Below are 22,147 nucleotides of genomic sequence, written 5' to 3' on the forward strand. Positions count from 1 at the left end.
GAACCCACTGTTTCCTGTTGGCAATCATGACTTCAGCCCGTAAACATTGATCAATGAGTGCCTCGAGGGTCTGGGGAGGATCCACCTTGGAGATTTCTTCCAGCATTTCAATGTTGAGACCCTCCCGGAATTGTCCCCTGAGGGCTACATCGTTCCAGCCGGTGTTGTGGGCCAGCACTCGGAACTCGGCTATATACTGAGACATAGGTCTGTCTCCTTGGAAAAGGCGACGGAGTTTGTGACCGGCTGCCTCCAAATTGTCCTCGATTCCCCAAGTCTCCTTGAGGTGGTCCAAGAAGTGTTGCGCTGATCTTAGGTGTGGAGAGGCTTGGTCGAACAGTGCCGTCGCCCAGCTGGCCGCTGGCCCGTCTAGAAGACTGTAAACCCATGCCACTTTGATGTCTTCTTGGGGAAACTCGGCAGCACGGGCCTCCAGATAAGCTTGACATTGGCGACGGAAGACATGAACCTTAGAAGCTTCTCCAGTAAACTTGGTTGGCAACGCCATGGCCGGAAGACGAACTCCGCGTTCCTTCAAACCCCTTATTTCTCCATCCTGTGCATTGAGCTTATCACGGATTCGGTCCACCTCTTCCTTGTCGATGGTGTAGGTAATCGGCTGGCCGCTCGGCCCAGGTACGACTCCGGTAGACATTCTGGCCGAGGTTAATTGGTGCTTAGGGTGGCGGAGTCAAACTGTCACGACCCAGGCTGCAGAGCACCAATAACCATACACAGAGGCCAGAATCTATCTAATATCTTTATTGTAGGATTATATAAAGTTAATAAAAACTAGTGTAGAAAATAGTCCAGAATTAGACCTTTCAGGAAAGGTCAGAATTAGTCCAAAAAAGCAATGTCCAATAGGAAATATTAAGGTCCAAAGTTGTAATCCAATAACCGAAACACTCACTTTGCCAAGCAAAGTGAGGGGAGATGACAAGGTCCTTTAGTCCATGAAACTTGAGCGAGGCTAGGAAATAACTTGATACTTGAAACAAGGCTTGAACGTGGAACAAGGTAACTAAGAACAAGAACAAGGTCCGTGGAATAACTTGATAAATCCGTGGAACAAGGCAAGGATTAATCCTGGGAAACAAGGCAAAGTCCGTAGATAAACAAAGGCTGGGAAGCAAGGCGAAGGCTGGATAGCAAGGCAAGGCTTGAGCAGGAGCGAGGCTTGAACCGGAGCGCGCTGTCCAGACGCAACTCGCTCCGTAGGCTGACGAATTGACTCCGCGAAGTTACTACGCGGGTAAAACACCTAAATAGAGTCTAGCTTCCCGCCGAAGCAGTTCTCTGGGAATCAGAACCGAAAGCTAACTCTGAGACCAGATGTGAGACTCCCCAAAGATTCTCACGAGAAGCAGTCTTAATTGGCCACATTCTTAGCTGCAATCCTCGCACTCCTGCGCGAAGCTGAATCCAAACTTCTCTGTTGTTTACAAAACTCCCGGCGCAAGAATACGGGAGAAGTAGGCTCTGGGCTTGTTTGACATACTTCTGGGAGACAACTTTCTCGCAGGTGCAAGGTTCCCAGATCTGCCTGGGAAAGATCTGGCTGAGAGGAATCCAGTTCAGACTGGGAAGGTAAAAAACCCAAGTTTTCATCTTCATCAGGAATTACAATGTCCTGAGCAGGACTACAAGGCCCATGGGTCATCACACTTCGTGACCTCATGGACTACCCCACGCCAGAATTTCCTGTCGGCCGTCGACGTCCCCAGTTCTTGAACTGTACTGAACTGAACTGTAGCAAAAACTAAAAGCACAATACAAGACTTGATGCTTGGAAGCTATTTAATGAGTTGCATTACTTAACTCTTGCACAGAAATACAGATTACATTTTTAAACTTTTTTCTGAATTTGGGGACTAAGACTTGACTACCTACAACAAGATATTTTAATACTCTGAAATGCCCAACTGACCGAATCTCCTCCTATGAACCCACATGAGCCCTGAGGTCATCAGGAGAGGCCCTGCTCTCAGTCCCACCATTGTCCCAAGTGCGATTGGTGGAAACGAGAGAGAGAGAGGCCATTTTGGTGGTTGCCCCGCTACTCTTGAACTCCCTTCCTAAAGAAGTTAGTATAGTTACCTCCCTGCTAGCGTTCAGGAACCAAGTGAAAACTTTCTTGTGGAAACAAGCCTTCCCTGAAGGAGAATAAATGCCAGATCTATTGGGTACAATGTTTGTACTGAAATGGACCTCTGTCAATGGACCTGACAATGACCTAAATGAACTGATTCTAGATAGAGATTTTAATCCTTTTTAAACTATTGAATGTTTAATCGTATTCTTTGTTTGGATACTAACTGCGTCGATGTGAGTTTTTGAAATATTTTTATTCAATATGATTATGTTTACAATGGTCCTGTTTATTTTTATTGTATGTTATGTTTTTTGCTTTTTTGCCGCTTTGAGTCCCGATCTGGGAGAAAAGCAGGATAGAAATAAATACATTATTATTATTATTATTATTATTATTATTATTATTATTATTATTATTATTATTTTATTATGACACAGAAAACAAGATAGATATGCTGGATTTCGTATCACAAAATCACAAGTCGAACACTTCCCAAGTGTCTAGGACTGTGTGATGTATTTTCGGATGATGCGCGCAGATCCCAGTAGGGTGGCCTTTTGCAGTTGGCAGATCATGATTTTGTCAATGTCTATTGTTTCCAAATGCCGGCTGAGATCTTTTGGCATGGCACCCAGTGTGCCGATCACCACCGGGACCACCTGCACTGGTTTCTGCCAGAGTCTTTGAAGTTCAATCTTGAGGTCTTGATAGCGGCTGAGTTTTTCCTGTTGTTTTTCGTCAATGCGACTGTCACCTGGGATGGCGACATCAATGATCCAAACCTTTTTCTTTTCCACAACTGTGATGTCTGGTGTGTTGTGTTCCAGAACTTTGTCAGTCTGGATTCGGAAGTCCCACAGTATTATTATTATTGGGGAAAACCCATTTAATCAATTCAAAGTCTAGGAAACTTTCACCCACAATATACATAGTCATTTATTAGGGTCATGAAATCAATCTGGGCAAATCATAAACATTTTGGAAAAGTCTTCCAATAAAATCTGCACAGGCTATTCTGTGTTATGATTCTGTTGGGTGTTATTACAGAGTTGCCCTGGGCGGGGGGGGGGGGGGGGGGGGTAGAAAATTCTTAGAGAAATTTTAGGTCCTCTGGGCCAACTCTATCGTAACTTCCAGCAGAAGTTATTCATTTCAATAAGGTCTGTTGTTATCCATGATTTTCTGTTTCCATGGTAAATTCAGGAACATATTCCATGTGGATACAGGGGTTTTACTGTAGATGCCTGCTGTTCTATTCTGGTAAACAGCACATTTAATGCACAAAGCACATACATTGTGAAGCAAAGATAACTGATCTGGGCTCAGAACTGACTACGGGAGAAAGACAGCTTTTGTCGCCTTAGTATAGGATCTGTGCCAGGAATTGAATATGTTTCCCTATATGTTCTTTTTCCAACACATTCCAAAATTATGTGTTTGAAATTTGCTGATCTGGACTGAACTAGGACAACATCCAAGGAAAACCAGTATTCGGAAAACAGATGGGATTTTAAAGATATTGCATCTTTTAAAAGCTACACTAATGAACAAAACACTGACAAAAAGAACATTTGAGTTTTTCAAGCAATTGCTTCTTGCTATTCCCTCGCTTCTCCAGAGGAGGCATAATAACATTACACATTCTTTCTTTCCACCCTTAAGTCTGTATAGTTACAAGCACACATGGTTTTAATTATACACAATGGTCTTCCTAATACTTGCAAGAACCGATTTTGTAGCTCTGTAATCTTATAAATTAAAATTAATGTTCAGCAAATGAGACGGTCACCAGCTCTAAAATCATGTGGAATTTATGACTATCTAAATCCAGTTGGACAAAGCAAGGGGAGCAAAAGAAAATTTATCAAAAGAAAACTAAGAGTGCTGGTAGGAATACTGCAAAGTGATGGGGAGCCTCTGATAGCACAGTGGGTTAAACCGCTGAGTTGTTAAACTTACTGACAGAAAGGTCAGAGGTTCGAATCTGGGGAGCAGGGTGAGCTTCTGCTATTAGCCCCAGCTTCTGCCAACCTAGCAGTTCAAAAACATGCAAATGTGAGTAGATCAATAGGTACTGCTCTGGTGGGAAGGTAACAGCACTCCATACAGTCATGCCGGCCACATAACCTTGGAGTTGCCTATGGACCATGCTGGCTCTTCAGCGTAGAAAAGGCCAACCCCCAGAGACACCGGATTCAAACCACCAACCTTTCGGACAGCAAGTTCAGCAGCTCAGCGGTTTAACCCGATATGCCCCTGAGGGCTACCAATAGCATAGAATAGAATAGAATAGCTGTCATTGTACTATTGCACAATGAAATGAAATGCCTTCCCCAGCACACACCACAAAACAACACAACCATCCCTCCACACCCCAACCACCACCATACAGCTCCCAATGCCACATCAATACGAAACACTGGAGTTCAACATAGCCACATCTCTAGGATAAAAGCTATCTTTCAGTCTGTTTGTCCTTATCTTTGTCACCCTAATAACATAGCAAAATTAGAATGGATGAGCACTTTCGTATTCTATTGGCACAGCAAATAAAGTAATCAGTTGAAAAAATCAGATTGTAGCAACAGATATGGAACATTTTAATCATCTAGGACTTATACGGGGCAAGACATTAATTTATTCTGGAGAAGAAAGTCTTCTGAACTATAAGAATACAATGAATATTCAAGAAAAATGACACACTTTTTGAAAGGCACTGTCCTAATCCATACACAACCCCACCCCTTTTGTTGTCATATTCTGCCCTTTCTCCTCCCATTGTGCATTACGTGCGGGCATCTCCAAGTCCTGTTTAGAAATAGCTCGCACCATCAAACGGAAGTGAGATTGATACAGGTCAGGCATGTAGCCGGTGGGGGGGGGGGGGGCTTCAGCCCACGCCCGAAATTCTCAGGATGGTCTGTGAGAAGGCCTTACATTTATTATTTAAATTGTTATGTTTATTCGTATCATGATCTGATTACCATGCTCAATATATCCCATATGCATGGGGGTTTTGGGATAATACAAAAGGTTTGCTAGGCTAGATCCTCTCTCACCCAGACTCAGCCCCCCCCCCCCCCCAAAAAAAAACCAAAATCCTACCTCCCACCTCCACCCCGAATCAAAATCCTGGCTATGGGCCTGTACAGGGTGGATCTCTACACTATCAATGCAGAATCAATGCAGTTTGACCCAAATTTAACGGCCATGGCTCAAAGCTATGGAATAATTGCAGTTGTGGTTTTACAAAGTCTTTTGCCTTCTTCGCCAAAGTGTGCTGGTGCCTCACCAAATAAAACTCCTAGGATCACATAGAATTGAGCCATAGCAATTCAAGTGGTCTCAAAACTGTATTAATGCTACAGTGTAGATGCAATTGGTAGTTTTACAAAGTCTTTATCCTTCTCTGCCAAAGAGTGCTGGTGCCTCCCCAAACTACAATCCCATTGAGCCAAAGCAGTTCAAAGTGGTATCGAACTGCATTAATGCCACAGTATAGGTGCACCCTGAGTGCTATGGAATCTGTAGTTTGATGAGGCACCAGCTGGTAAAGAAGGCTAAAGCCATTATAAAACTACGACTTCCTCAATTGTACAGCATTGATCCATTGGTGTTTGGTCCTGTCTGACTCTGGGATGTGGTGCTCATTTCCATTTCTAAGCCGAAGAGCCGGCGTTGTCTGTAGACACATCCTGGGTCATGTGGCCAGGATGAATACATGGTGCACCATTACCTCCTGCCAGAGCGGTACCTACTGATCGCCTCACATTTGCATGTTTTGAACTGCTAGGTTAGCAGAAACTAGGGCTAACAGCAGGAGCTCACCCGCTCCCTGGATTTGGAATACTTCCCAGAATGTTCTTTATTTACTGTCCTGGAATTCCAGACATGATACAATTGGGGCCGGCTAACACTTCCTAACAAAGGATTACCCCAGGCAGGAAGCAACCAGGCTTTAAAGCTGCAAGGCTTTTTAATGCTAATCAAAGTGATTAATTACAACAGTCACACTTGCCTCCAACAGACAAGAGTTCTTTCTCACACCCTGGACATTCCACAGAGATATAAATCCCACTTGTCTAATTTCCAGCATTCCTCACAACCTCTGAGGCTGCCTGCCATAAATGTGGTGGAGGCTCCTTCTTTGGAGGCTTTTAAGCAGAGGCTGGATGGCCATCTGTCAGGGGTGCTTGAATGAGATTTTCCTGCTTCTTGCAGGGGGTTGGACTGGATGGCCTGTGAGGTCTCTTCCAACTCCACGATTCTATGACTCTATGATTCCACAATCTCTGGGGCTGCATGCCATAGATGTGGGCAAAACGTCAGGAGAGAATGTTTCTGGAACATGGGCACACAGCCCGGAAAACCCTGGACCTTCCACAGATATATAAACCCCACTTGCCTAGCTTACAACAGACCTCACAATCTCTGAGGATGCCTGCCATAGAGGTGGGCAAAACGTCAGGAGAGAATGCTTCTGGAACATGGCCATACAGCCCGGAAAACCCTGGACCTTCCACAGATATATAAACCCCACTCGCCTAGTTTCCAACAGAGCTCCACAATCTCTGAGGCTGCCTGCTATAGAGGTGGGTGAAACGTCAGGAGAGAATGCTTCTAGAGCATGGCCAATACAGCCTGGAAAACTCACAGCAACCCAGTATCAAAGTGCATAAGCTCCAGCGCTGGACTGCATCTTCGCCTTTCTCCTCAGGCACATGTCTCCCTGGCAGCTCTTAATATATGATTCCAGTAGAGTCTCACTTATCCAACATAAACGAGCCAGCAGAACGTTGGATAAGCGAATATGTTGGATAACAAAGGGAGATTAAGGAGAAGCCTATTAAACACCAAATTAAGTTATGATTTTACAAATTAAGCACCAAAACATCATGCTAATACAACAAATTTGACAGAAAAAGTAGTTCAATACACAGTAATGCTATGTAGTAATTATTGTATTTACGAATTTAGCACCAAAATATCATGACGTATTGAAAACATTGACTACAAAAATGCGTTGGATAATCCAGAACGTTGGATAAGCGAGTCTTGGATAAGTGAGACTCTACTGTATATAGGATCAGAACAAACAAAACACACACGCAAAAGTCCACGTCTAGTTCTTTTGTGAGAAGCTATATAAACACGCACCCGTGCCCAGAGTTCGCGCTTCCTTTCATTCTCTTTTGTCGACACAAACCTTTTGCTGAGAGGCCGGACCCTGACGGCCACTTTGACATTCGCCATGTCCCCTTCCGAGAGTCCCTTGAGGAGAAGGAGGAGGAGGAGGAGGGGCTGTAGACGACGCCACAAAGACGCCTGAGCCCCGTCTCAACATCACATCGCCGTCCCTCACGCAGGCCCGCAAAAGAAGACCCTCAGCGGCCGCTCCAAAGGGAAGGGAAGAAGGAAGGGAAGGGCCCGCCTGCACGCCTCTTCTATCCAGTTCACTCGCTTGGGAAGACCGGAGGAAGCGGGGAGGGGCTCCTCCTCCTCCTCCACCAGATGGCTCCCATTTGCGCCCCTTCCCTCCCGCCTTCCCTTCACAGAGTCGCTCTACTTTATGACATCTGGGCCCAGTTTAACTTTTGGTGCAGGAACTGAGGGAAGGCCTCAAAGACCTCAGGTCCTGGGAGCTAAGCAGGGCCAGCACTGGGATGGGAAGATGGCCAGTAATACCAGGTGCAGGCATAGGCCATCTTGGGCCCTGTCTCTGGGGGTTTTGGACTTCAACTCCCACCCTTCCGAACAGCCTCAGGCCCTTTCCTTTTCCCCCTCAGCCGCTTAAGCCCAAGTTGGCCCATGCCTGCCCAAGAACACACTTGCAATCTTGGCAAGATTTTACTCACCATTGAAGATACTAATCAAAATTTGTGAACATCCTGCGGCTCCTCCACGATGACATGATGGCAGCAATGGCTCCCAACGGGACCCATTTGAGGTGGAATCAACCCCAACCTTATCATCGCTATGATACTTCATCTTGTTGTTTGAGTGGAAATCATCTATCAGACAGATAGCAAGCTATTTAACCTCAGCGGTCTGAAAGCCAAAACCAAGGTCACAACAACATCTGTTACAGAATTCCAATATGCTGATGATAACATAGTCTGTGTGCATTCATAGAATCGTAGAGTTGGAAGAGACCTCACGGGCCATCCAGTCCAACCCCCTGCAAGAAGCAGGAAAATCTCATTCAAAGCACCCCTGACAGATGGCCATCCAGCCTCTGCTTAAAAGCCTCCAAAGAAGGAGCCTCCACCACAGTCCGGGGCGGAGAGTTCCACTGCCAAACAGCTCTCACAGTCAGGAAGTTCTTCCTGATGTTCAGAAGATGATCTTCAAGCCTCTCTAAACACTTTTCAGAAGCATACAAAAAGCTTGGCCTCTCATTGAACATCGAGAAAACCAAAATGTTCTTCCAGCAGTCGTCAGCCAATCTCTTTGCAATGCCAGAAATACAGCTTAATGGTGTAACATTAGAAAATGTTGACCATTTCCGCTACCTTGGTAGCCACCTCTCCACAAAAGTCAACATTGACGCTGAAAAACACTGGCTGAGCTCTGCGAGTGCAGCATTTCTCCGAATGAAGCAGAGAGTGTTTGAGGATCGGGACATCCTTAGGGAGACCAAGGTGCTTGTTTATAAAGCTACTAGCTGTGCCCGGCCACGCGTTGCTGTGGCTAGGACTTAATTTTTCTTTTCTTTTTGTTGTATGAACGTAGAGGCGTGGATAAGAGGTTGTGCTGTCAATTTTTGAGGTTGTGGGGCGTTTAGTTTAGTTGTTTTGTCCGGTGCCGTGATTCCGTTACCCTTTTATATATATAGATTGTCCTCCCAAACCTGTTATATGCCTGCGAACCATGGACTGTCTACAGATGTCACACTCAACTCCTGGAAAGATTCCATCAGTGTTGCCTCTGAAAAATCCTGCAAATCTCTTGGGAAGACAGGCAGACAAATGTCAGCATGCTGGAAGAAGCAAAGACCACCAGCATTGAAGCGATGCTCCTACGCCATCAACTCTGCTGGACTGGCCACGTTGTCCTAATGCCTGATCACCATCTTCCAAAGCAGTTATTATACTCCCAACTCAAGAACGAGCAACATAATATTGGTGGACAGGAAAATATATTTAAAGACGGGCTCAAAGCCAACTTTAGAAACTGTGGCATAGACACTGAGAACTGTGAAGCCTTGGCCCTTGAGAGCTCTAATTGGTTACCAACAGTGCTGCAGAATTCGAAGAGGCACAAATGGAGGGCTTAAGGGAGAAATGTGCCAAGAGGAAGGTACATCAAGCCAACCCTGACCAGGACTGCCTTCTGTCTGGAAACGCTGTCTTCACTGCGGAAGAACATGTGGGTCAAGAATAGGTCTCCACAGCCACCTACCCATTCACTACCAAGACACTACACTTGGAGGACCATCATCCTCAAGCTAATATATCTGTGGAATATTCAGTGTGGGAGAAAAAACTCTTGTGTGTTTGAGGCAAGTGTGAATGTTGCAATTGGCCAGCTTGATTAGCAAGGCCATTCAGTGCTCCAACAGACAAGAGTTCTTTCTCCCATCCTGGACATTCCACAAACATAAACCTCCCTTGCCTAGTTTCAAACAGACCTCACAACCTCTGAGGATGCCTGCCACAGATGTGGGCAAAACGTCAGGAGAGAATGCTTCTGGAACATGGCCATACTACCCGGAAAACTCACAGCAACCCTGTGATTCCAGCCATGAAAGCCTTCGACAACATATTTGGTAATCATTTTGAAGTTGTGACTTGCCGGTTTTGATAACACTGCTGGTTCATTATTTTGCTAGTCATTTATTTTTCATAAGTCTTAATATTAAGTTTTTCCGTTACAAGGAGAGTTACTGTTTTTTAGAATACTTGCCCACATAACTTAAAATAATTTGGTATTATTTTCATATAAACATAGGTAAGAATTGAGATACAGATTTACAGCAAGCTACCCCACATGTTCACAATGAAGCTCACAAAGTGTTAGTCACACAACCGTAGCATTGTACAAACTTTCAGATGACAGCAGTTTCTCAAGTAGGAAAGAATTAAAATCTCTATGCAGCATTTCTAGTCCATATTAATACTCATACTGGCTTACCAGCAGTTGAATTCAAAATCATATAATCAAGTCAATAAAAATACAGCAAAAGCTAAGGCTATAGAAGATAACACAGCTGTAATTCATGTAGAAATTATATAGATGTTGTGCCCTCTAGTGATAATAACCAACATTTCAAAACTATTAAATACAGACCAGAATTCCAACCACACAGATGTCAGAAAGTTCACAACTGTTGGCTACTTCGATCTACCTTTTCTATAGATATCTACCAGTTTTCTTTGTTGTTCTATAACTCACTTAGTTATTAAATAAAATCATTGATAAACTGTTCACATGTAAATTCATAAAAGTCATATCTTCCTCTTCTTGGGGCGCACCAGATGTGTTTTACTACAAGTTTCATCATCTGTTTGCCAACCTAGACAAGATGCTGGGATTGAAAAGAGGTGTAGGCTGTATAATGTAGAATCTTGGGTTAGGTAAGGCTGTTCTAGTGCAATGCAGGGGAAAATGTATGTTTCTGCGCCTACAATTAACTTATTCAGAAATTGCATTCGCTTTTTATTCTTTTATTTCCTTCCATGCATTTTTAATCTATCAATGTGCATGTGTCATTCAGCACTTTTATTTTGTGGGAGAGAAAAATACTAATACTTATCTTAAAAATGAAGTTAAAACTAGGGCTTGATTTAATATTGCCAGATCAATATTAAAATAAAGTTTAGACATGTTTGGCGAAAATGGCAATATCGGAGCAAAAATCTCACTAAATGTACTGATTTAACTGCAAGCAAAAATATATAAATCTATGTATAAATAAATACAAACACATATACATACGCAGTCAAATGTCAGAAATGTCCTGTTGGCAAGTTTTTTTAGCTTTAACCCCACCTTTGGGTTTAGTTGTCTAAGACAGCTTATAAAGCTAGCATGATAAAATTACACCATTCATAAATTATAACAGTAGGAAAAAGAGTAGCAGATTAAAATTGCCATATAATGCTGGCTGAAATTGAGTCTCCTCACATAATAGTGCTATTATTCCACTTTAACGTTCATGGCAACATTTTGTGGAATGCTGAATTTGTAGTTTAGTGCGGCCAAAGAGCCCCACAGGGTGAGAATTCTAAATGCCCTTTCGAGGACTCTATACATTGTTTCCATGACAGTTAAAGTGGAATAATAGTAATTTAGCATTGTAATGTGATAAGGTATTCCATTACACAGACGTGAAATGATAAAAGATGTTTGGATTGTAATATGTTATTTTATTACAGATCTGTTAAAACAAAATCTTGTAGCTGTACAATAGAATGTGGAAGTGAAATGGGAGCTAAGTTTTCAGTTAAGCGTTAGCCTTTTCATATAGCTTTCAGGCTTTTAAAGATACAAATAGCTTTCATGGCTTCCTCTTCTTCCTGTGTATCCTGTGTTTTTCCTGGGATTGAGATTCAAATCAGCTAACAAGTTTAAAATTATACAATTAAAAACATACAAAAGACAAATATTAAAATGGAACATGTCATAATTATTAAAACAATTCAGTTGAAATGTCATATAAATACATAAATAAAATAACAGTTTCGATCAATGGAATAAGCATTTCACTCTGGCTGTATTTTTCCTATGTACACATAGCTTAAAAACAGTGGGAAGTATATGTTGAGTTATGCTATATCATTGATTTTTATGGCTATCTAACGTATCTTTGTACATCAAATGTTTGTGACTCAAAGACTGCCTGTATATGGTACCAGTCCCTCACATATATCCTGAAAAACATTGGTTTACAGCATTAGTGGAAAATCTAACTTATCAAATAAAAAAATTCAAACTACAGAGGAAGACAAAATTCTTTTCTTTAGTATTTGTTTATTGTGCACAAGATTCATGATACAAAACAGTTTGGACCTCCAAAGGGCCATATGAAATTCTGAACCAACCCCTTCTACTCAGAACAGACCAGCTGTCTTGCCACTAACTGTTACTGACTGATGCTGGAAGAAACTGCAATGAAAGAGGGAAAACGTACATAACTCAGGAATTTGTATTATTCTATTTACAGAGTCCACTTAATTTGTTTTAGTTCTGATGAATTATTTGTACAGTTACCACTACTCTTGTATATTACAACAATAATAAAATATTAATTAAAATGGGAATAAGAAAAGGATAATAAAAATAGTTTATTGTATACTTCGGAACCAGGAGTCTGATTCAGCAGTGGTCTGTGAATTGTTCAGGGTTTCCTTTTGTTTCTCTTTCCATTCCAGTATTTGATTTGCAAGGTCTTCAGTCTCAGCTACAAGCAAATCCATTTTTGCTAGCGCACTGTCCTAGAATATGACAATGAATTACTATAGCAAGCTTTGCGAAAGCTTCAGTAACATGAACAACTATAATGAAGTATGATGTAAGTAATTTGAAACTATTTTAACTTATTAGTATTTAGCACTGATTCCAGCTAAAAAATCCCTTCAAACTGCTTTGGTGTGAGACAAATACATAGACACATAGCCAGTCATATTTTAGATGTTCAATATGAAGTATGACATGCTACATTTTGCAGCCCTTCCCTGCCATTTGCTTTCCATAAAGTTATCACTGGTCCACTCTGTGATGCCAGAACTCTGAAGCCAATAGATAAAAGCTACCCGAGACAATGCAAAAGTCTATTGCATTGCACATACTAAGGTCACTTCTACACTGCCATATAAAATCCAAATTATCTGCTTTGAATTGGATTATACGGCAGTGTAGACTAATCCAGTTCAAAGCAGATAATGTGGATTATCTGCTTTGATAATCTGTATTATATGGCAGTGTAGAAGGGGCCTAAACTCAAATTTCATGCTGTTAAACAATACTGTTTGTTTACCAGCTGTAAATCATGTTTCTTATCAAAGAAAGCTTACAAATTAGTTACTTACCATGTTTTTTATGGCTACAGGTAAATCAGGAATGCTTCTTACTGTGGCTAGATGGCTTTCTAGTTTTTCAATAAAAGCCATTGCTAGTCCCAACACTTCTACCACATACCTGGAATACATTAAATAAACAGAATCACCTCTTCAAAATTCTGTACTTTAAGAATTCTTTAAGTTTTATTTGCAAAGGGTACTATGTTTAATTTGTTTAAAATGTATAAATAAAAAGTAATATAGCATTTATAAATTGAGAAAATTAATTCCATTTTGGTCAAATATATAAATATTTAAAACACATCTGAATAAAGATAAAATACTTTGCATATGAACTATGTGCTTGGAAAGCATGAATATGCATTATGGCTAGGGAGCAAGGATGTTCAGAGTGGTATTGAAACTCTATTAATATAAAACACTAAAGCAATTATGACAGCATAACCAGTAAATGAGATAAAAAAACTGTAACAAAATTAAAGCATTATAAAGACAGTATTTTAAAAGCTTGGCTGAACAAATAACCTTTCAATTGCGGAACCCAGAATTGGACACAGTATTCCAGGTGTGGTCTGACCAAGGCAGAATAGAGAAGGAGCATGACTTCCCTGGATCTAGACACTATACTCCTATTGATGCAGATCAAAATCCCATTGGCTTTTTTAGCAGCTGCATCTCATTGTTGGCTCATGTTTAACTTGTTGTCCACAAGGACTCCAAGATCTTTTTCACATGTACTGTTGTCGAGCCAGGCGTCCTCCATTCTGTATCTTTGCATTCCATTTTTTCTGCCGAAGTGGAGTATCTTGCATTTGTCCCTGTTGAACTTCATTTTGTTAGGATAGGCCCATCTCTCTAGTCTGTCAAGATAGTTTTGAATTCTGCTCCTGTCTTCTGGAATGTTGGCTATCCCTCCCAGTTTGGTGTCGTCTGCAAACTTGATGATCATGCCTTCTAACCCTTTGTCTAAGTCGTTAATAAAGATGTTGAATAGAACCGGGCCCAGGACGGAGCCCTGCGGCACTCCACTCGTGACTTCTTTCCAAGATGAAGAAGACGCATTGGTGAGCACCCTTTGGGTTTGTTCGCTTTGATATAAAATTAGTGTGATGTACTCCCACTATATGATACATTTTGAGTGATAGATCCCATTTGAGCCTGCCCGAGTTTTAAGATATTTATGGGATTCCTTTTTCTCCCAGGCCTGCTATCCTCATTTGATGAAGATACAAGAAAGGACATTCCTGAAAGCTGGATGTGGCTGTGGAAGTGGGTAGGGTCACGCTTTGTTTTCCTTTCACAGGAAGGCAAATTCCTATTTATTCAAGTTTTTTTTTGAGGGCTGATTAGTTATTGAGAAAGGCCCTTTCAATAGAGTATGCTGTATTCCCCACATGTACTTTCAAACAATTTTTAAATAATGTTAAATTGGCAAAGTTGCTCCTCCAGATGGTTTAGACTACAACTCCCATCAACCACAAGAACGGATGATGGGGGTGATAAAAAGTGCAATCCAATGACATCTAGAGGGCTACATGTTTCCTGCCCCAGGCTTTGAAATGAAAATGCTGCCTACTATTATTATCTTTATCCATACCACCACCCTTTTCCCAAAATCTGGGACTTAAAAGCCACTTTTTTTAAACTCACTAAAGTTAAAACATATAAAATATGGAGGCTACAGAACAAAAACACACAAAAATGATTTGACAATAAACTACTTAGATCTAAGAAAGCTATACAGAACTTGTTTTAGTAAAGTACTGGGTAGCCCGTTTGAATATGAGCAAACCTTTTTCAGCATTCAACTACACTGCAAATGATATTTTATTATATTAATGCATTCAACTTCAGTTTTGTAATTTACTATAAAGAAATGAAGGTACATTCTGTCTAAACATGTAAGGTGCCTTCTGTTTTTCATTTTTTACCTGTGGAAGACCGCTTCAATAGGAAGGCTTTCTTCATATAGTGGTTTTACTAGCCTCTGCCTGAGAGCCCTTTTATCTTTCAGTACAGCTTCCAGGTGTCTGTTCATTGCTTGCAGAGCCTGGGATTTCTGTGCTATACAATACAATTTTAAATGAAAAATGAAAAAAGTTAAACAAACAGTGAGAAAAAAAACCTAGGCCTAACACAAAACTTTCTGACTGTTTGAAAAATTGTCCACAAAATAGTTGCAGTTTCTGCCATTATTCCACAGCTGTAGTAAAGAGTCAGTGGACCCATCTTTCAGATGCTGACTATTGCATATCAAGCTGAGAGATGCCTATGGAATCAAGACTACAAAATAAGCAGCCACAACAAAATATTTGCAGTTTCTGGCATTATTCCACAGCTGTAGTAAAAGTCGGTGGACCCATTTATCAGATAATGAATATTGCATATCAAGCTGAGAGATGCTTACGGAATCATGACTACAAAATAAGCAGCAGCAGATGAAAATAATTACCAGGGGTTTTTTAATGATGCTGCAAGATATGCTGCTTCTTGAATATAATTCAAATGAAGTAGACCAGCTGTTGAGACCAAATATTTCACTATTCAAAACAATTATTGTTATCATCATCATCATCATCATCTAGCTTGCTTGGAATTGGAATTGGAAAACCCACATACCCAATCCCAAAATAATGCTGTGTTAGCAAACCCTATGCAACAAATCCAAGGACACTGTACATATAGATTATCTTATTCAACCTTCTGCCAGTGCAGAAATTCACTATTAAAACATTCAACACTGTTTAAAAGGTTACAAAAGATGAGAGTCCACCACCTTTTTACTTAAGACTACTTCAATGCAGAATAACTTTAAATACTCCATCAAATGTTCAGTTAACTATTATGAACATGGTACTAACTTTGCCAAACAATGTAATAGACAACTGCATGAACATGAAGATATAAAGCTCAATCCATGTACATGCATGTCAATCACAGCTATAGCAGCTTCCAATCTGGAAAGTCAAATTATGTCTTAAAACAGAAGTACTTACTGAGGTAGAATGGGTTAGTAATGTCTGCTGTATCTTTTTCCATCTTCAGAATTTCAATCTCTAGATTAAGCTACAAATATTGAAATAATTATATTTTAATATCCATGTAATGATTGAAGTATTCATAGTTACAGTCATGACAGTTAAAAAGGAAAATAAAACCTGACCTCTTTCAAGTATTTTTACAAAAAAAGAGCTCTTTCGTGCTTTTAAAAGTTACTACATAGTCCACTGCAGAGTTTGCATTGCCTTGTCTTCTCGATAGAGCCCAGTCTGTCATCCCTTCATGGCTCAGTGGCATGGAATCCTGGGTGTTGCAGTTTTACAAGGTCTTACACCTTCTCTGCCAGAGTGCTAGTGTTTCACCAAACTACCAATACCAGTATACCATAGCATGCAGCCATGGCAGTTAAAGTGAGGTCAAACTGAAATAATTCTATACCCTCAATTTCTCATGTGTAGATACAGCCTTACGTTTTTTTACTTCTCTGTGTAGTAATTTGGCAAGCCTTTCATAAGTAATCAACTCTGCCACCCCACCCCAAAACACAATGGAGGAAGCCTAGGCTTAGAATGATATAATTGTGATTTTTGAAATATTTGTCACCTTATGTTTGCTCAGTTTTTTTTTAAATCTGTTAACTTCCGAGATCTGGTAAGATATTGCTGAAGTTTTCAAAGATCACAAGCTAAGAGGAGTTGAGGCTTCATACCTCCCATTACTTTCCATACCAGTACATCAAACACTAAGAAGCAGCACACTGCAGGAACTCAAGCAGCATTTCAACAGTAAGTGAAAAAGACAATGCCACTTATTCCATTTTTGGCTGCCGCTTGAGCACAAAAAAAGTTAAGAATAGGGACAGTGAAGACTCTGTAGTAAGAACTTGCAAAATGTATGATATATTTATTTTCTTGTTTTGGAGTACTACCACAAGTTGCATGACTGCACAACCATCTCTTAGGAATGTATTGGCATTCCTACACCGAGCAAAGGATTTGATAGGATAGCATGAAAGGCCTCTGAGACTTTCTTACTGTTTATTCACTGTGACATTGTGTATTATTTGTACGTTTGCCTTTATCAATAGAGCTGTTCTAGCAATGAAAAGTCACTTTACCTGGCTGATTTCAGCTTGGAGGTTTGCAATTTGTTCTGTTTCCGAAAAACGAACAAAACAAGGTGCTGGTTTTGGACATCTGTCCAAAGTATCCTGTGACAGAAACATGACAAAATATAGATATTGAGATTAATATCCACTGTACTCTTCCCCTGCTTGGAATTTCACAAAAGCTAAATTGGGAATTATTCCAATTAGTAGACACAGGTATTTAGTAATACTTTTAAACTTGCATTTAAAGGGGAAATAATCTTTGCTTTAGTTTAAAGCTTGCCATCCTGATCACACATTTTAGAGTAAATCTGAATGTACATATAAGCAAAAACTATTATTATTATTATTATACCATCAAACCATTGTAACTAAGTTCAGATAAATGTGTAAGACTGTAAGTTTCCCAGATACAACCAATCCCCAAGTTACAAACATTCGGCTTACAAATAACTAATAGTTACAAATGGGGGTGAGACAACAGAAAGTGAGAGAAATCTGCCCCCCTAGGAAGGGAAATTCACTCCTGGAAGAGTTATCATTGGGGGAAAAGGGATCTTCACTGAAGCTTTATTACAATCCTTGTTTCCAGTGTCAAAATGTTCAGAATCCTATTATCACTGGGATCGAAAGTGAGGTGAGATCTTCTGAATAGGGGCACAGAAGGCAACAAAAAAAAAACCCACAAGGATGTTAACCCTTCCCTATGCTACTTGCAGACCGAAAGGTCCCAGGTTCAAATCTGGAAAGCGGAGTGAGTGCCCGCTGTTAGCTCCAGCTTCTGCCAACCTAGCAGTTCTAAAACATGCAAAATGTGAGCAGATCAATAGGTACCGCTCCGACGGGAAGGTAACGATGTTCCATGCAGTAATGCCGGCCACATGACCTTGGAGGTGTCTGCGGACAACGTCGGCTCTTCGGCTTAGAAATGGAGATGAGCACCAACGCCCAGAGTCGGACACGACTGGACTTAACGTCAGGGGAAACCTTTACCTTTATGCTACCCAAAGTTTATACAATATATATAGCTGGAGTTACAGTTAAAATGTACCTGTTCCAATTTACATACAAATTCATCTTAAGAACAAACCTACAGAACCTATCTTGTTCATAACTTGGGGACTGTTTGTATCTTAAATAGAACACAGAGCTGTGTAGTTCTGTGTGCTACAGGCTATAAAACCTATACATTTTACTGGCTTTTTGCTGCCTTTGTAGCTGTTATTTCTCTGTCTCTGGGGATGTAGGAAAGTGGGATCTGAAATTTATTTGCTTAAACCAGAGCTTTCCAAATGCTTAAAACCCTCAAAATTGCCCACATGGGTGGCTGAGACAAAAACGCCTTTGCTTTCTGGTGGTGGCCCAAAAAACACAAATTTTATTTCATGCACAAAATTATTTTTAAAAATATGGTGTACAAAATAACCTTCGGGTTATATGTATCAAGTGCATCTGAAACACCAATGGATTTTGTGTTTAGATTTCAGTCCCATCTCCAAATTACAGGGTGTTTGAAAAAGAACTCCCTATTCACCATTTCATAGGCAAATACTCCAAAAAATCAGGGCCTGTGGCCTCCGCCCAAATAGTAATACAGTAGAGTCTCACTTATCCAAGGTTCTGGATTATCCAAGGCATTTTTGTAGTCAATGTTTTCAATATATCATGATATTTTGGTGCTAAATTCGTAAATACAGTAATTACAACATAACATTACTGCATATTGAACTACTTTTTCTGTCAAATTTGTTGTATAACATGATGTTTTGGTGCTTAATTTGTAAAATCATAACCTAATTTGATGTTTAATAGGCTTTTCCTTAATCCCTCCTTATTATCCAAGATATTCATTTATCCAAGGTTCTGCCGGTCCGTTTAGCTTGGATTAGTGAGACTCTACTGTAGTTTTATTTCTTGCCCTCCTCTCCTCACAGCTCGAGGCGGGTTACAGCATTACTAAAACATAAACAGACACGTATCGTAATCATTTTAAAACATTCAGCAAAATAAACATATTAAAACATAACTCCAGAAAATATGTATCAAAATACACAAAATAAAAACAAGGCATACAGTGGAGTTTAAAGTTCACCATTAAAGCCATAATGGAACAGTATAATGATATAAAGATTTTAAAATGTTCTTATATAGGGTCTAATGCATCTTAAGATTTCAAATGTTTAATATTTTAACTTGTACGTTTTTAAATTGTGTTGTCAAAGGCTTTCATGGCCAGCTGTGAGTTTTCTGGGCTGTTTGGTTCTGTTAGGATTTCTGGGAGTTGAAAGCCAAAAACATCTGGGGACCCAGTTTAAGAACCACTGTTCCAGAAGCTTTCCCTCCTGACGTTTCACCCACTCAATGGCAGGCATCCTCAGAGGTTGTGACGTTTATATATCTGTGGAATGTTCAGGGTGGGAAAAAAGAACTCTTGTCTGTTTGAGGAAAGTGTGAATGTTGCAAGTGGCCAGCTTGATTAGCAAGGCCATTCCATGCTAATCAAGCTGGTCAACTCCAACATTTACACTTGTCTCAGTCAGGCAACAGTTCTTTCTCCCACCCTGGACATTCCACAGATATATATAAACCTCCCTTGCCTAGTTTCAAACAGACCTCACAACCTCTGAGGATGCCTGCCATAGATATGGGTGAAACGTCAGAAGAGAATGCTTCTGGAACATGGCCATACAGCCCGGAAAAGTCACAGCAATCCAGTTATTAAATTGTTTTTAATCTCATATTTATACTTCCATGTACATGCCTCTCCCATGAACTTTCCTCAACACATATAGTCATGACTCTAAAGGTGCATGTATACTGCAGAATTAACGCAGTTTGGCACCAATTTCACTGCCATGGCGCGATGCAATCCTGGGAGTTGTGGTTTTGCAAGGCCTTTGCCTTCTCTGTCAGGGAGTGCAGGAGCCTCAGCAAACTACAACCTCCATTGGCAGTTAAAGTGGTGCCAATTCAGCAGTGTAGATTCAGGAGGGGACGGAGGGAAGACAAACAGCAGGCCTCACCTGGGAGAGGGCCCCTGAGGACAGGCCGCGGGAGAGCATCAGCCCCGCCGCCGTGACCTGAACAGGGTCCCAGGGGTTGGAGCCCGCCGTGCCGCAAACTGTGCGCCTCTCCTCCAGAGGAGCCCGCCTCTGTTTCCTTAGCAAACCCCACGCCGCCATACTGAGTGTGGCTAAAGAAACTACTCCCTCAGGGCCGGAAGGAAACAACGGGGTTATGCGTGTATAGGTCTGGTAAGGGGGGAAACAACTGCCCGGCAAAGCGAAGTAACTAACTCCCACTAAGCTGGGCAAGCTCCGCCCCGCACAACTATTTCCGGAAATGACATAAGCGCCACTCGGTCGGCCATTTTGGTTGTGGCGGAAGCGGAATGGTTAAGCCTAGGTAAGGATTCAACCCGCTCCCCTCAGTTCGCCATTATCCCTGCTGCGGGGAGGTAAAGGAGGCTGCTGTTTTCATCCGGGTACTGCAGCTCGTTCAAGCCGTGCGGACGGGGTTTCTGACACTAAGGGCAGAGGAGACTGTTCCGCTCGGTAAGTCGGAAGGAAAAGTCGGAAGGCAAACTCGGCCAGCGTTGAAGGAGACTCCACTCCAGGCATGGGCAAACTTGGGCCCTCTGGGTGTTTAGGACTTCAACTACCACCATTCCTAACAGCCTCAGGCCTCTTCCTTTTCCCCCTCAGCCGCTTAAACGGCTGAGGGGGAAAAGGAAGGGGCCTGAGGCTGTTAGGAATGGTGGGAGTTGAAGTCCAAAACACCCGGAGAGCCCAAGTTTGCCCACGACTGGGTTATAATCTTGTCTCTTTTGGGGAGAGGTTGCCTTAGTTTCCTTCAACTTCTCCTCCTCTTCTTCCCAACTCCGACTGTGTCAAGATCAGATCAAAACCACTTCAATGAAGTCAAGAGAATGTCAGGACGGGACGAGAGCTTAACTTCCAGGGCAGGAGAATATGCTGCCTCTTCAGAGTGGAGTGGAGTTCCTTTCCCTGGAGGTTTTTAAAGCAGAGTCTGGATAGCCATCTGTTGGGAGTGCTTTGATGGTGTGTTCCTGCATGGCAGAATAGGGTTGGGCAGGGTCACCCTTGAGGTCTCTTCCAACTTCTGTAACATGGTTGTCCGTGCTCTTGTTACATCTCGATTTGATAGTTCGAATCCGGAGAACAGGATGAGCCCCCGTCTGTCAGCTCCAGCTTCCCATGAGGGAATGTGAGAGAAGCCTCCCACAGAATGTTAAAACATTTGGGCATCCCCTGGGGAATGTCCTTGCAGACAGCCAATTCTCTCACACCAGCAGCAACTTTCAGTTTCTCAAGTTGCTCCTGACACAGAAAAAAAAAATCTCAATTCTATGTGAGATTGCCTTTGAGAACTGTTCGGAAACTTCAAGTTATCCAACGGGTAGCATTCAGGCTGCTCACCAGAGCGGCGTACAGGAAACATACAAACCCCCTGCTGTATCAGCTCCACTGGCTGCCAATTTGCTACTGAGCATAATTCAAAGAGCTGACTTTAGCCTAAAAAGCCCTAAACAGTTCTGGCCCAGCTTAGCTGTCAGAACGTATCTCCCCCTATGCTAAGAACTTCTGGGGAGGCCCTGCTCTTGGTTCCTCGCAGGTGCTGCTGGTGGGAGTGACGGACAGGACCTTCTCAGTTGTGGCCCCTCAGCTGTGTAACTCCCTTCCCAGTGAAATTATATTGGCCCCCCTCCCTCCTGTCCTTTAGAAAGCAAGTTAAAACCTAGCTATGGAACCAAGAGTTTGGAGAGTAGTACAGGGCAACATACAGCTACAAAGTGAATGCAATGTGATTGGAACTGTTTCTGGATTATGATTTTGGGTCTATGTGTACTGTTTTATCAGCTTATTTAAAGTATTTATATGTTAGTGTTTCATGATTTTTATT

The 22,147-nt window shown here is 41.6% G+C and overlaps 3 protein-coding genes across 9 annotated transcripts in view; 1 reads left to right on the forward strand and 2 right to left on the reverse strand.

Annotated features, from left to right (window-relative positions):
* Positions 1-7,553, reverse strand: part of stard9 (StAR related lipid transfer domain containing 9) — a 124,277-nt gene extending 116,724 nt beyond the window's left edge. For 2 of the 3 annotated variants that reach the window (XM_062968126.1, XM_062968125.1), the window contains exon 1: positions 7,302-7,550. In XM_062968126.1, the coding sequence (XP_062824196.1) occupies positions 7,302-7,348 (47 nt within the window). In that variant the 5' untranslated portion in view covers positions 7,349-7,550. Of the gene's footprint in view, positions 1-7,301 lie in introns of all 3 variants that reach the window. The other variant, XM_062968127.1, reaches the window with a different exon arrangement.
* Positions 1-22,147, forward strand: part of lrrc57 (leucine rich repeat containing 57) — a 156,674-nt gene that overhangs the window by 126,887 nt on the left and 7,640 nt on the right. The window contains exon 2 of one of the 5 annotated variants that reach the window (XM_062968135.1): positions 20,755-20,778. The gene's annotated coding sequence lies outside the window, so the exon portion shown is untranslated. Of the gene's footprint in view, positions 1-20,492; positions 20,779-22,147 lie in introns of those variants that run through there. The other 4 variants (XM_008104143.2, XM_003214537.2, XM_008104134.3 and 1 more) reach the window with 4 other exon arrangements.
* haus2 (HAUS augmin like complex subunit 2) lies at positions 11,053-20,406 on the reverse strand. The gene is made up of 6 exons (XM_003214558.4): positions 20,248-20,406; positions 17,234-17,326; positions 16,113-16,182; positions 15,048-15,180; positions 13,126-13,234; positions 11,053-12,531 (listed from the first exon to the last, which is right to left on the reverse strand). Exons 1-6 carry the CDS (start codon positions 20,404-20,406, stop codon positions 12,382-12,384), a joined length of 714 nt encoding a protein of 237 aa, XP_003214606.1. The 3' UTR covers positions 11,053-12,381.

This window comes from Anolis carolinensis, chromosome 1, assembly GCF_035594765.1.
Source record: "Anolis carolinensis isolate JA03-04 chromosome 1, rAnoCar3.1.pri, whole genome shotgun sequence".
Lineage (NCBI taxonomy): Eukaryota > Metazoa > Chordata > Lepidosauria > Squamata > Dactyloidae > Anolis > Anolis carolinensis.

What these genes read in the sequence shown, in the direction of transcription:
- haus2 (XM_003214558.4), bottom strand. Translation starts at nt 20,406, where the DNA reads ATGGCGGCGTGGGGTTTGCTAAGGAAACAGAGGCGGGCTCCTCTGGAG. An exon ending in CCTCAGGGGCCCTCTCCCAG is followed by an intron (nt 17,327 to 20,247) that starts GTGAGGCCTGCT and finishes TTTCTGTCACAG; the next exon opens with GATACTTTGGACAGATGTCC. An exon ending in TCCAAGCTGAAATCAGCCAG is followed by an intron (nt 16,183 to 17,233) that starts GTAAAGTGACTT and finishes CAATATTTGTAG; the next exon opens with CTTAATCTAGAGATTGAAAT.